General features: G+C 40.8%; 1 protein-coding gene across 1 annotated transcript; it reads right to left on the bottom strand.

The window, feature by feature from the left end:
- Positions 1-12,612, bottom strand: sez6l2 (seizure related 6 homolog (mouse)-like 2; the record flags this gene model as incomplete). Its single annotated transcript, XM_079177158.1, has 18 exons — positions 12,549-12,612; positions 12,232-12,360; positions 11,904-12,119; positions 7,580-7,716; positions 7,253-7,445; positions 6,392-6,577; positions 6,107-6,290; positions 5,457-5,620; positions 4,707-4,901; positions 3,263-3,401; positions 2,377-2,573; positions 2,037-2,231; positions 1,672-1,866; positions 1,383-1,574; positions 1,050-1,088; positions 703-820; positions 170-281; positions 1-30 (listed from the first exon to the last, which is right to left on the bottom strand). Exons 1-18 carry the CDS (start codon positions 12,604-12,606, stop codon positions 1-3), a joined length of 2,679 nt encoding a protein of 892 aa, XP_079033284.1. The 5' UTR covers positions 12,607-12,612.
- Positions 12,613-14,527: the final 1,915 nt, after the last annotated feature.

Below are 14,527 nucleotides of genomic sequence, written 5' to 3'. Positions count from 1 at the left end.
TTAAATGGATACTTCATACTCCCGCGTATCCTGTGGGCAAAGTAAGAAATCAATCATTAAAACTCAATTCAGACTCTTTAGTTTAGACAAAAACACATACATAAAAAATGTCTAAAGTTTAAATTAAAACAATTATGAATTACAGGAAAAGTATCAGCTTTTTACTTACTCCTGCCTCATAAAGAGGGTTGTTGAAGTCGGACTCGACTGTAATGGGACTGTAGGAGTGTGTGTGAGAGAGAGACTTCCAGAAGAGTGGCTTCCATTCTAGTCTGCATATGCTGCGAGTGAGAAAATAAAATGACATGTGACCACATGACAAAGGCTACATTTTATACATTATTGTGAACTGAGGTGAAGAAAAGTAAAAGCGTTCTTACAAATCAATTAAGGGTTAAAGGTGCAATTTGGGGACACCTGGTGGTTGGTTTGCAGATTGCAACCAACTGAAACTTCTTCCTAGGGCCAAGTGAGAACTACAGTGGCCTACACGAAAACATGAAACTGCAAATGACCCTATCGAGAGCCAGTGTTTGGTTTGTCCATTCTGGGCTACTGTAGAAACATGGTGGCATGACGGTTTCCGTAAAAAGGACCCGTTCCGTATGTACATATAAACGGCTCATTCTAAGGTAACAAAAACGCAACAATTCTTATTTTCAGGTTCCTTTAAATGTCACTGTGGTTACATAGGGTACTTACTTTGTGTAGTACATGTAAATTCCTCCAATCAGGAGGATGACCAGGATGATTGGCAGAATTATTGCCAAAGCGATGTTCTCACTCAGGATCTGATGGGACGGCTCAAATGACTGGGACACTGTGAAACAGCCAAACAAATCATCATAAAAAGAAGAAGAAGCTCACAATTTATCTAAAATGTCACACATAAAAACGAGGCTGACAAATCTAGAGAAACTCTACACCTTAGTAGTACACCAGTTGACACTTACATTATATAATTCCGACGTCTAAGGGCTTTAAATATTATTTCGAGGACCTTTTTAACTTTATACACATCACAAATTGGAGAAGAATAAAGAAATCACCTTCTAATTTGTGATCATCCAAAAGATCATCATATGCCACTGTGTGAAATGAATAAAAGAGAAAGAGAAGTAAAATGAATTATTATATTATATTAGGTCCTAAATGCACCTTCGGGATCTCATCAACACGTTTTCATTCAGATCTACGTTCTGTTACTAAAACAACGGCAGACGAGAGAATAATACCTTCATAATCAACAAACGTTGAAATAACACAAGACAGCTAATCTTCAAAACCCAACCTCAATAATTCAGATCTGGACACAGGGAATTAGATGTTTCGCAGCATTTTCCTGTTCTGTTTCAGAAGATCTAGAGACAATGAACCTTTACCTTTGCAGAAGGGCGGAGGGCTGTTCCACTGAGAGGGATGGCCGGGAACGCAGCTGATAATGACCTCGCCGATAAGTTCGTAGCCTTCATAACAGAAGAAACGCAGAGTTTCTCCTGCCTGGTAGCTGTGCTTGTACAAGGTTTGGTAACCATTGTCAGGGACACCAGGGTTTGGGCATGGGTCATATTTCACTGCTCAGAGAACACACAAACACACAGAGGACAGTCATGTATTTGTAGGTAACTTCTAAACGTGCACCATGTAAGCATCATAAAGAAAAAGACTCACAGACACACTTTGGGCTGCGGTCACTCCATTTAGGGGTGCCAGTGTCTCGTCCGTGGCAGGAGATTTGGCTGGGACCTTCCAGTTGATAACCCTGGTTACAGGAGAAACGAACGACTGTTCCAACTGCAAAACCTGCTTCGGGGCGCACAGAGCGCGCTCCGTTCACCACCTCTCCTGGGTCAGGACACTGCTGGACTGTGGGGGACAGAGTGGGACACATAGGACAGCATTTAACTTGAACCTGCTATTAGACTTCATCAAATACAGTTAAATACGGGGGATGACGGCATTGTTTTTGACAAAAGTTAGAAACCTGGATGAAACCTGAATGTGTTTTGTCCAAGAATAAAACTAACAACTTCTACCTTTGACACATGTAGGTGGACTGCTGCTCCAGGAGAGGTCCCACTGGCAAGTGATGATGTCAGAGCCACTGATGTCATATCCCGGTTGGCACTGATAGGTCAGCACACTGCCTCTCACGGGAGAGGAGTGGGACGAGCTGATCCAGCCAAAGTCAATTTGAGGGAGAGTGGGGCAGGTGTCGTTTGGCTCAACCTCTGCACCACACAGATAGAGAGCAGCGAAATAAATAAAATAGGTTGTTCATGAGCGCTTCTTCAATAATGGCAGCCCTCACATGTCCCGGATGTCAACATTTTTCCCATTGAGCCATAAAAGCAGTGACTTCAGAAGTGTACTTACCACGATAATGAATGAGGAATCCCTGACTCAGGATGAAAGTGGAATCATCTGGATCACTCTGAAACTGAATGGTGACTTCTGAGCCCCCAGACACCACCTGGAAACGCTCTCTGGACCCCAGGTATTGTCCGATCACATGGGACATGAGATCACGTCCGTCAAAAACGGTCAGCACATCAGTGTGGCGGATATTTAAACTTTAAGACGGAAAGATAAGAAAAACAAAGGGAAATTTCACTTCAGACTGACTCTTAAGATGAGCGGTCCACCCACCTGATGCATTTTCTAGTCAGTACAGGAGAGGCAGAGGATTATGTAAAGCTGCAATATGTTATCTTCCATTCTCTTTTAGGTACAATTGATATGTGTCCAAGATGTTTAGTTTAGTGTAAATACACATTTTAACATATTTTAAATGAGAAGAATAAAATAGAATAACAATGTGGTGCACACATGGGTTGAATTTGACACCAGGGTGCTGGTTCAATAGATTTCTGTTTATTGCAGATTTTTGCTATTTATTTGGTAACCAAATGAGTGCTGATCCTATTACTCTAAGGGGAATAAATTACATTGTGAGCATATCTATTGAACAATATTTCTGTTACTGTGTCTTCAAAATACAACTTTGTACATTAAAGACGATGATATGCAGTACTTTGATGCAGTGTGTGAAATACAAGGCTCTTAATTCACGTCATTATTACAGTACATGTATATAATATCCTCCTATCTATGGCGACTTATTAGAACATTTCAAGCAATTGTTGAAGTGAAGGGATTGTGTTACTATATTTTCAGGAGTACTGTGTTTTTGACAGACTGCAGACACACAAACATGGTTGGTTACTTTAAATAATCAACCACTTAAATTAGCAATACTCACATCTGGACATCCAGTTCAATGCGTTTCTCTTCGTTGCCATGGATCTGCCATACACAGTCTAGCCCCTTGGAGTAGCTCTGGGGCCAATCAGGGGACAGGATGGTACCTGACGGTTCAGTCAACTCCCCTCCACACAGAGCTGGCAGAGCAGAAGAGAGGAGAGACAGTGAGGTGAGGACGTGAATGGTGAGACAGAGAGAATGATGAAAGGGGTGATGAAATAATACCAAAAGTAACTGTGGAAAAATGAATTAATAATAAAGGGAAAGAAAATAAATAAAGCCACAGTAAAACGATCAATGAGAGATGATGAAGATGTCAGAGGGCACACAAAGAAGTGAGGTGTGGTGAATAAAATATGGCAGAAAAAACAATGGTTTACAATTGAAGGATTAAGGAATATAAAGAAAGCTCATTTTTTGGAGACTATTGTGTCATTAATTCACATTAAGCAACCTTTCCTTGCAGAAATACAACAGCTAGGAAAGCATCATTAGGAAGATGTCAACTCTAAGGTGCATATTGTAGTGATAGGAGCCAAATACAAACCCTTTTGCCTGCGAGAACCTGTTCAGTTTGATCCTGACTTCACATTCAATGCCAGGAATTGCTCTCATAGAAGCGTGTCCTATTAAAACTGAGGCATGAAACTGTGAAGCCAGACACACGCACACACAGACATACACAAGTGGCCATCGGTTATAGAGTGAGAACTGTTCATTTGTATCGCACACACACTTGCTTAGAGACATTTAAACCACAACATTTGTCAAATATATTTCCGTGAGAGCGTAACGAGCAGATATGAGCAGAATAAGCGCTCCCAACCACCAGCTAATCGCTCGTTTTTTAAACAGTTTCCACTCTGAGAGACACAATCTTCTGCCATACAATGGAGGCTCAAGACAACCACAAAAACTCAGACCTCTTCGCCTTGCACAGCACTTACTGATATCCCACCATCCACCTCCCTCTTCATCACTGTGTCAAAGCAGCAATACCAAACAGCATATGGCTTTCAGAATGTCTTTCGCTTGGTTGAAAAACAATGGCACCTGTGTTTTCAGGCAGGGCCTGACCCAGTGCAAAGTCTCTGCCAGTTTTATATCTGTCTCAGTCTCTCTGTTTCTTTCACTTTTCACAGCTTGCCGGCAGTTCGGCAGATGACACAGTCAGCGTGACTGTCGTCTTCAAGCTACAACAACTTGTCGCTTCAGGCGTCCATCTCAACACAATACAATTAGAATATTAACGAAACAAATGACTCTCTCACTTTATGTCAAAACGTACAAAATTCTGTGTTTTTGAAATCTGGATAAGTAGAAGATTTAGGTTTAATTAAATGATGAAAATGAAGCACAGAGACAACAGAAGAACGGACAAGGAATTCTGACTAAAGCAATAAAAAAGCATCTGATTTCAGTCACTCAATCCTGAAACCTACCTCTGCACATAGGCTCGCTGTCGTTCCAGTGGGGATTGCTGGGGTCGACACACTCAATCGTCCCTGAGCCTTGCTCCATGACAAAGCCTGGAGAGCAGGTGAAGGTGACTGTGGTGCCCAGCTGATATGTGATGTCACTGCTGCTGAAATTTCCATGAGGCATGTAGGGCTCCCAGCAGTGTTCATCATCGAAAGCTAAAAAAAAAAGACGCAAAGAAGAAAATAAACTAGACACAGTGTGTGCATGTGTGTACTGATCAGAAACAAGTATTTCCCTATTCCCTAGAATGTTTTGGGGTATTCTTCTAATTGCTCTACTGCTCGACGTAACCATCTCCAAACCTTACTGCATGTGGCTCATTATGGCCCTCTTTAACACAACAATTCAATGAGAAGAAAGCCTTGGGTTTCTAGACTGCCCATTAAACCCCATTCCTTCTTTAGATATAATTTATTATTTTAATATTGAACTAAATTATCTATAATTCATAAAGATTACAAAGATCAACCTTCCAAGAGGTTTTTTGAGATTAAAATATGTCACCTTCAATGATCTTGAATTCCTATAATTAGAGGGTTCTAGTAATGAATCTAATCTAACTTGATTTTAGGCAGAATACTGACTCATGTATTTAATATTATACAATAATGAGGTTAGAAGGATGTACAGCGACACACTGTCTTTGTGTTTTGCTGACTGTGGAAAGGACCTTGTGTTTAGGCTGATTTATGCAAAGTGTCTCTGCTCACCCTCGTATCGCAGTGCCAGAAGCAGAGGGATGGAGGAAGAATCAGCTGTGAGCTCCAAGTACAGTATTGAGCTCTCACTCAGCAGCCCACGCTCAGGGACGTCATCCAGGTCTGAGTCAAAGAGCGGTGTGGACAGGGAACTGTTTCCACTGCGCACAATTAACCTGAGAGGAACAAACCACAAAGATCCCCAATGTAAGCTCCAGAAGAGAACATGTTATGATCAGTGTCTGAATAGGTACTGAATAAATGTGCATGGATAGCAGATTAAAGGCAACCCACATAAGCATGTCACACTGGAGTACAGTAAAAAACGAAACAGTTTCTTTGTTTTCTTTTGTGATGCCTTCATGAAAGTTGAAATTCAGTGAGAAGAAGTTTGTCAGAAGTATGCATAGTGTATTACTCTGAATGTTTCATGGAAAAAAGCAAAAAGGGAACCAGTGCATGTAAATACGGTAGCTTTAGGGATGGAACATTTTTTACAACATTAAATGAAGGTTGGAAAAAATAAAGGGAATGTTGTACTGATATGACTCTGAAAGACACATGAAGAAAACATACAGACGTTTTTTTAGATCAACAGGTGTATTCTCTGCCGTTCTAAACTATGTTATGTGATACACAAAGTAGTGGAAACACAAACTTACTTATCATCATCTTCATCTAGTGCAATCCTCTCAAAGTGTAGGTGGAGTCTGTGTCCCTCCTTGGCTTCTATTAACCAGTGACAGCTCAGGTTATTTACACTACTGTGGTTGCTGACAGAAGGAGGGGGTGGAGAGAGTATCCGGCCTACTGTTGCATTACGGATCCATCCTCCACAAGACACAGCTAAGGAAAAATAATATCCCACGTATTACTTTCCATAATCAACCACCTTAACAATCACACTGTAACCAAAGACAGTCTTGTATCTTAATGACTTTACTGACCGACACATTGCGGCTCCGGAGTGCTCCAGTGTGGTTGTGTTGTGTTGACACAAGTAGCCACCTCATGACCACGGACCTGGAAACCTGGATCACAGTGAAAGTGTGCCTGACCTCCAGGATGGATATCTGTCACTGTCACTCCACCGCCCTCAGGAGACAGAGGGAACGGGCAAGACAGCAGAAAGGCTGTTGATGTAGATAAAACAGAGGGGAAAATAAATAGATTTTCTTTGGTGGAAGATACAAAGTTAAGGTTCCAAAAAAAGAAGTTCCAAAAGGATAATTTCTCTAATTTTCAATACATTCTTTTACTAGTGAATGTCAACCCTGTGCAAGCGGATCATACATTTCTAGCATCTCTGTCATTTACACTTTACCATGCTGGCAAAACCCTTTCAATCACTATTTCTGACTATTCAGCTTTCCCTCCATATTCAATTAAATAATCAGTTGAACGTTGATCTTTAAATCTTTAGATCTTTGTGATCCTTTTATTTTGTCTTTACCTCCACCTCCCCCATCAGCACCATGATTGTGAGATTGTCATATGTGACTCAGCTGAGCAGGTGCCATGTAACACCAGCAGTCTCTTCACCAATACCAGTATTAGCTATCATCATGGGTCCTCATTTTATGAGTTTAATCACCAAAACCTTTCTCTGTTGCTTTCTTAATTCATATTAAATATTGAACTTAACCCACAGCACAGAACTCAGTATTCCTTGCCCCACATCTGCCGTGCTTGTATGCTTTTAAATATGCAAGTATGCAAGTGTTCATTCCAACCTTTACGCATAGAGGAAACATCAGTAAAATGATCTTATTGTTCAACACGAGAATAAACCAGAGGGGTTCATTTACCTTGGTAGTGGAGGCTGAACACGCCATGGTTGGTCTGTTGGAGACTGCGATAGTAAATGTACACCTGATTGGTCGTACTGCGAATCACCTGACCCTCTCTCATCAGGGTCTCATTGGCTAAGAGCTCTGGTCCCAAACCTCCATGCCCCATGATTGTCAGAGACTCTTTCTTAGAAAGGTTAACCTTCCTCACCTACAATGAAAAAATAGGAAATATTGACGTACATCCTGTTCTGGCAGCTGTTTTTTTTAAAATAAATACATCTTTTCAAATAAAAATTTGAAAAGATGAGTGATTATGGATTCATAGGAGATAATGCACATTACCTGAATTTCCACACCATAACCTGAATACACAGTAATGCTGTAGGTGCATTCCAGAGGGGAAAAAGGTGAGGATGATGATGCAGGATCTGGTGACTCGACAACATCCTCCATTGCTGACAAAGTTGCATTGCATTGTACTGTGAAAAGAGGGAAAGGGCAGGAGAATAAAATGTGTTGCGAAATACAATTAAATTCACTTCATTTAGGAAAGCTTTAGCAAACGTACATGTAGATTTTTATAGCAACAGTATGACTCACAATAGTTTAAGTTAATGTAGTTTAAAAACTTTGAACAAGCGCTTATTGGCAGTTTCTGAGCGATGACGAGAGATCATCGATTGTTTTTTTTACCAACTGATATTTAACAGCCAGTGAAAGGACTTTTGGAAGGTGCACGGTGCAAAGGCAAGTCAACATGCATGTAGCCGGGTTCACGTGGGGATATCAACTCTTCTCAGAGAGAGTTTTGTTATGGAGAGGAGAGCTCAGACCAACTTCTCCAATATGCTGATTAATAATAATAATAATCATCTCTTCTGTTATTTTTGATTATTAAAGTTGTATTTCATAGCAAACAATTTCTTTCCACTTACGAATCCTTTGTGCTGGCAATAAAATGACACAGAAACTAGCAGATGAGGCACAATGCTGTTGCACTCCAGTAACCTTATATTGTTTGGATGAGGATTGGTGGGAGACATTGTTGCTGTGAGCATTCAGTGGTGTGAATATGAGAGAGAAGTTACAATGTATTATATTTACTGATTCTCAAAGAAGCCTTTACACTGCATAAAATGAGAAGTTGTATGTATGTTAGATGTGTGCAGAAGCACAAAGGAAGCACAATACCTGGTGCTGGTATAGCTCACCATTTATTCAAGATTCCGCATTAATTGAAGCATATGTGGGCTTGTGCTGGAATTAAATGATTACTTAAATTAGAGGGCGCAGATGGACCACAAATAACTTTCTGGCGTGGTAGAGCGATGCCGTAGTGATTTAGTAAACTGAAGGGAAGATCTTGATCCTGCAAGCATCTGGCTGATGCTGACAAGACTTATAACCATACAGACGCTGCTTAGCTGACTATAATGAAATAATAAAGCTGTGGTGTAACGCATTTAATGCCTGAGGAATGTATACAGACAGACAATAATAACGTATATAGAAGAGTTTATTTTGTAATTATTTGGTCTACTTGGGTGTGTATCCTTCAATATAAGTGACAAAAGAAAAGAAAAACACAACTTGTGCTATTGCTGTCTTTCAAGTAGGTCAGTGGATAGAAATGCAAATCATGGTCATCCTTGAGACCAAATAGGCTGTGCACTGCTGGATAGCCAGGGAGCCAGCCCCTGCTGTGCTAATCATCAACTTACCAAATGGATAAAGGGAAATATCACTGAGCTCAAATTAAATCTATTCTTCCAGAGCAAACCTTTGTGTTCAGCGAAAAAAAGTGCCAGAACTGTAAACTAAAGTCTGCAGGTTTGTTAGGTTAAGATGTCCAAAATATCCACATATTATTTGTGTGAGGCTCGTATGTTTACTGTCACAATAACAAATAAACCATGAACTACAGTATAATCGCAGGTTTGATCTTAGACAAGGGGCAAGAAGCAGCTCATTTCTGACTCGTCGTGTTGCAATATAACCCGAGGACAATAACAATAATAACCTGGCATATCATTACTAAGTGGCAGTTTGTACACCAGTACACCAATTAAGTTCAGTAAAATGAAAAGTAATTCCTACCAGTGAGCACACACTGGGTGAAGCTGTGGTGTATTGGATTGCCCTGCATTCCATAATTGTATTGACCGCATGACTGAAACTGCTGCTATGCTTCAGTAGAATCAAATTATTGACGACCTCTTGTAAAACAAATGGCATCTGGAGAGGAAAGGGTTTTACAGTCCATTTGGCTAACAATGACGAGAAACAAAAAAAAGTAAAAGAGGAAGAGAACGGAAAAGCAATCCAACACGTTTCACTTATACAGATGTTAAAAAGTACCATCAAGTAATTCAGCTGACAGTGTTAACTGAACAAGTAGAAGTAAATGGACATTCTGTGAATTAAGCTTATTTGCTAATAATTTTGTTGCAGTAAATATGAGCCAGCAGCAGGTTAGCATTAGTCGGCGCAGTATAAAGACAGGAAGCAGTGGGAAACAGCTGCCCTTGCTCTGGAGGCCAAAAGGTAAAAAAATCTGACAAGCGGGAACTTTAAAAAACACTAATTAAGAGATTATCTTTTTTTTTTTATACTAAAAAATGTGTACAACCAGCGTTTCGGGGGTTATATGCCGGACCACTTCTTGGCTGGGACCAGTTACTTCCTGGAGTCTTCGCTAGTTTCCCAGCAACTGGTCAAGCAGCTAATGAATAGTCGAGCACATAATTCCCTGCAAAACTGTATTTTGTTGTTTTTACAATCTGTTTTCTGTACATGGCAAAAACATATCTGAGATATTTAGATATCTACTTGGTACTTAGAGGGAGTTTCATTGGGGGTTGAAATGACAATTCCCAGTAAAAACACAATGTAAACAATGGAACCACACACTAAGTAGGTGACACACACACACACACACACACACACACACACACACACACACACACCTCGCTGATAATTCATCTGGCCTGACATTTCTCAAACCACATCTGGTGTAAATAAGCTGACCCACCTCGTAAGTGCTCAATCAAATTTCCTCAGCTCTCATTTGTAGCAGTTGCAGTAATGGTGTCTTTTATTTCATTACCAGAATGAGCAACAGCTCTAATCTACCTGCAGTGAGGTCTGCAGGCACCCCAGCCGAAGGAGATGCCGTAATGTTGTTTCACTCAACCATTCTGACAAGGATGCTATTCTGTTCTTCACCACTCCCTATTAGTATTCTGATCATGGAGCCATTGTTGACTGACTGATTTGTCAAATTAATGCTTCTCTTCTTCGGATAGTGACATGACAGCAATAGCGCTGATATTAGTATTTATGGGTTCACTTGGTTGCTCTATTTAGTCAATAAATAGTTGTTTCATGCTTGCTGATTACGTTTAATTTGTTTGTTGCTATAATAACTAAAAGACAAAAAGTGTATTTAGACTTCTTTTTGATACAGAACTTTTCATGTGGCACTGTGAATAAAGAAAACACTAATAGCAAATGTGAAGCGTGACAACATCAAATAGCTGGGAAGCCAAACAGAGCCCAATACCCCTTGTGTGCTTCATATTTTACAGGTTTTGAGGCATCAACATATTTGTAGAAGTCACCTGTGTCTCTTTATCTTCATACAGTATTGTCCTGTGTGATTGATAGATTATTAATAAATTAAAAAAATACGGAATAAGGATGTTCACTTGGATTCAAATCATCAGTGTACTTCACAGAATAAGCTATGAGAAAAATGCATATTGTATAAAGTTCATGTGTTCATTCAGTCGGCCACTTTGGGGCAGGCTAGATACTGGATTATCCAGATTTAATGGCAAAGGATGATCACAATGTGCTGTATAGAGTACAGCATGTGTACAGTATATATTTTCAGTGCCAGCTATCCTCACCAACAACAAAGATGCAAATGTCTATGTAAGAAATATTACTGATACTGTACATCTGGCTAGGATCATCTTACAGCAGGGCTGGTAAACCAATCTGCTTTCATGCTTTAAGTTATTGAGGAGATAGAGGAGAAGAGCTGGTTTCACTGACTACTTTAAACAGAAAAGAAGGAGTGCACTTTGTCATCTTCAACAGGATTCACTGTATACTCTCAGTTCTCTGTGTCCCTCCGAACATTTAAAGCATGAATCCTGAAAGAACAGGAAGCTCATTATTCCTGCAGAAATAAGACCAGAAGCATAGACAAACATGTCTGTACTTTTTAAACTAATTTTGTTACCAAACAGAAATGTTCCAATGCTGAGAATAAGCTGGGCAAAGAAGAATCTAAAATCAATTCTGGATACTTACCAGTACATGTAGAGCTCTTTCTTTACCAGTAACTCACATTGTACAGTAACCTGTTGATGTTTCATCGTTAATATTTTATGACTGTTTCATGTTACCTTGTCTGTCAAGATCTCCTTCTTACTCTTTCTTCAAAGAGAGGCAGAGAAGAAAAATGAATAAAGTCGCAACGGGAGCCAAAATGATTCAGTGGGCATTTGTCATCACTGCTGGCCCACCCACCAAAACCTGAGCAGCTCTGAGATTCTGAATTATTTGCTCAAACATTTTGTCCCTTTAGAGAACCATATTAACCGGCATCAATAAACAACACAGACCCAGGGGAAGCCAATTGGTGGCATGCAGGTACCTGGCATGTGCATTGTGGTTATGGTGGTTGTGGTGATCAGGGTGGTGGTTGTCTCCTCCTCTATGGGCAGCGAGGACATGGTATTCCTTGATCCTCTCTGGCTGGCAGCAGAAGAGGAGCTTAAAGCTGTGGTGAGTAGCCCTGGTGATATGACTGTTGCTGTCGACTCGGTCTGCCCAAGCCCAGGCACAGCCTGTGTCGGGTTGGTGGTAGTACCTGCAGAGTCCAAAAGTTTAATTCAAAGTGTGTCCTTTCCAATGACTAGTCACCCGTAGTGTTCTTCAGGTGCATTCAGCCAAAAAAGCGATAAAGGCCTGTGTAAATGTACCTGTGCTTGCAGAAGCTTCTCTTAAGTATTCCTTACTCTGCAGGGCAGCATGGATCAGATCACCCAGCGGGTAAGACTCTGGGGTTGATGTTGGTGGTGTATCAGGCTCAGGAGTCATAAAGCTCATACCTGAAATAGCCAGGAAGAATTACTGCTTTTATTATTTGAATAAACATAAATGAAAACAAACATAATTAGCAAGACATGGCAAGCAAACGGATAGAAGATATTGCATTTTTTTTAAATCTAGATGTAAGATAAACAAAGCATAGTCCATGTTTGTGGTGGAACAACAAAAGAGCAAGGAAAACACATACCTGAAACTAGGTGGATCATGGTGACAGAAAGCACTAAAGCAAGGCGTGTGGACCCCATGGCTTTGGATAAAACTGAATGACTGGAGAAGGCAAAGAGAGCAGATTGATTAGCAATCTGTTATGATGTAATGTAATTAGAACAATTACTGTAATACAGTCGCTATTACTTCCTTATAATTAATGCAGGGCATAATCAATGCTGACTTAAGTGCTAATTAATAGCACAGTATTTGTCATATCATATTCAACATACTTGCAATTCAGGTAGACTACAGAGCATATGTTTACATCACACAGGCCACAAATACTCTGATAAGGTTATCATTGCGATGTAAAAGCTATTCAATCTGGAAAATATCTATTAAATTCATACAACGAAGAAGCGAAAATGAAAATCTAACACAAGTCATTTTTAGAGGTCTAGGGGCCAGGTACACATCACACACGGTATAAGGTTAAATATTCAGGCTTCCCCCCTGCATTTTCTCACCCAAATCTGCAATAACATGCCCGAAAATGCGCTATTCCAAAATTCACCAAAGGAGACGACCCTCAGCGCAGGTATCCTCTAAACCTTATTATATTATCAACCTGTTAGTAGCAATGTGTCAAAAATCACCTCCGCTGTTATTCGAGGCGTTTCCTCGGTGAAAATGCGAGCCTGGTGTGTGACAAAATGATGGGGCTATACGAGGCAGCACTGCTCGCACCTCCCCCGGCCCTCTTTGTGCGGAGGACGATTTTTTTGGCATCAGTCATCACTACTGTGAGACCAACAACCATCTCAGCAACGTTGAAAGGTGCCCGCTGCTTACCTTTATCTTTCAGGCTGCGTCCTGCACTCCTCTACTTGGACTCCTGTTGCTTTAGGCCCCGAGAACACGGCGGGGTTAGTGCTGGTGAGATGCCCCTAGCTGGTTACCGTGTGGTTGACGCATTCGGCTATGATGTGAGGGCATTTGCGTTGAAGCTCTAGGTGCGCCCTAGCGGTCGCAGGCGGTAAGTGCAGCGGCGCGCGGGCGATCTCCACATTTTGTCTGTGAGCGCTGGAGAAGCTGTCCACCAGCACGGTGCTGAAGTGTGTCCGACACAGCGCTGCACGGTATATCAAGGTAATCAGAAAGATATGTGAGACGCAGCACGCAGTGGGTAAATACTGTATGTTTGCTCATTTAAAGGCCCGCATGTGCCGTATGCATGGCGAACATTTTTGTGTCCCATAACGGGTGGATGTTTGCGCTAACATAGAATGCGGACTTTAAATATGAGCCAGCTGTTTTGTGGTGGCTGGCGCAGAGCAAAAACAAAATGAATGCTGAAGCGATTGCAAAACAAACGATCCAAGTCTACAATTTATGGAACACCTTGCGTAACCGTGCAGTAGCCTATAAGTGTTTCTAGTGGGCAGTATCATCACACAGCATGTAATTGATGCAACTACAAAATGAATCCGTCAGAATAAGCCTATTAGGAAGCAGCCCTCCCATTTAAAACATACACGTGCACACACTCGAGCTCGTACAGATGTTTTTTCTGGAAAACTCTTTATCTGTCTGTCTGGTTCTCTGTGTCTGTCTGGTTCTCTCTCTCTCTCTCTCTCTCTCTCTCTCTCTCTCTCTCTCTCTCTCTCTCTCTCTCTCTCACACGCACACAGGTTGATCTTGATCTTTTCTGGACCAAACGCTCACAGAACAGAACTTGGCCTGCTCTGTTATCTTCTACTTTTGTATTGTCACTTATCATTTTTTAACATCTGATCTACTTTGAAACAGGTGACAAGGTCAAATAAGTGTCCAAGTGATGGGTCTCTGCACATTTCCTTAAATTACATTAATTGCCCCAAAGGTCAATATTATAATTGACAAAAGTTATTTTTTGTCAGCAACAACAGCTAAAAGAAAGTGAACAGACAGCACTATACTGTCCAATTAAATGACTATGTTCATAATGCAATAAGCATAATTAGACAAAAGTGGAGG

Source organism: Pholis gunnellus (genome assembly GCF_910591455.1).
Source record: "Pholis gunnellus genome assembly, chromosome: 17".
Lineage (NCBI taxonomy): Eukaryota > Metazoa > Chordata > Actinopteri > Perciformes > Pholidae > Pholis > Pholis gunnellus.
Note: the sequence above shows the minus strand (reverse complement) of the source record. Positions and strands in the feature narration are given on the sequence as shown.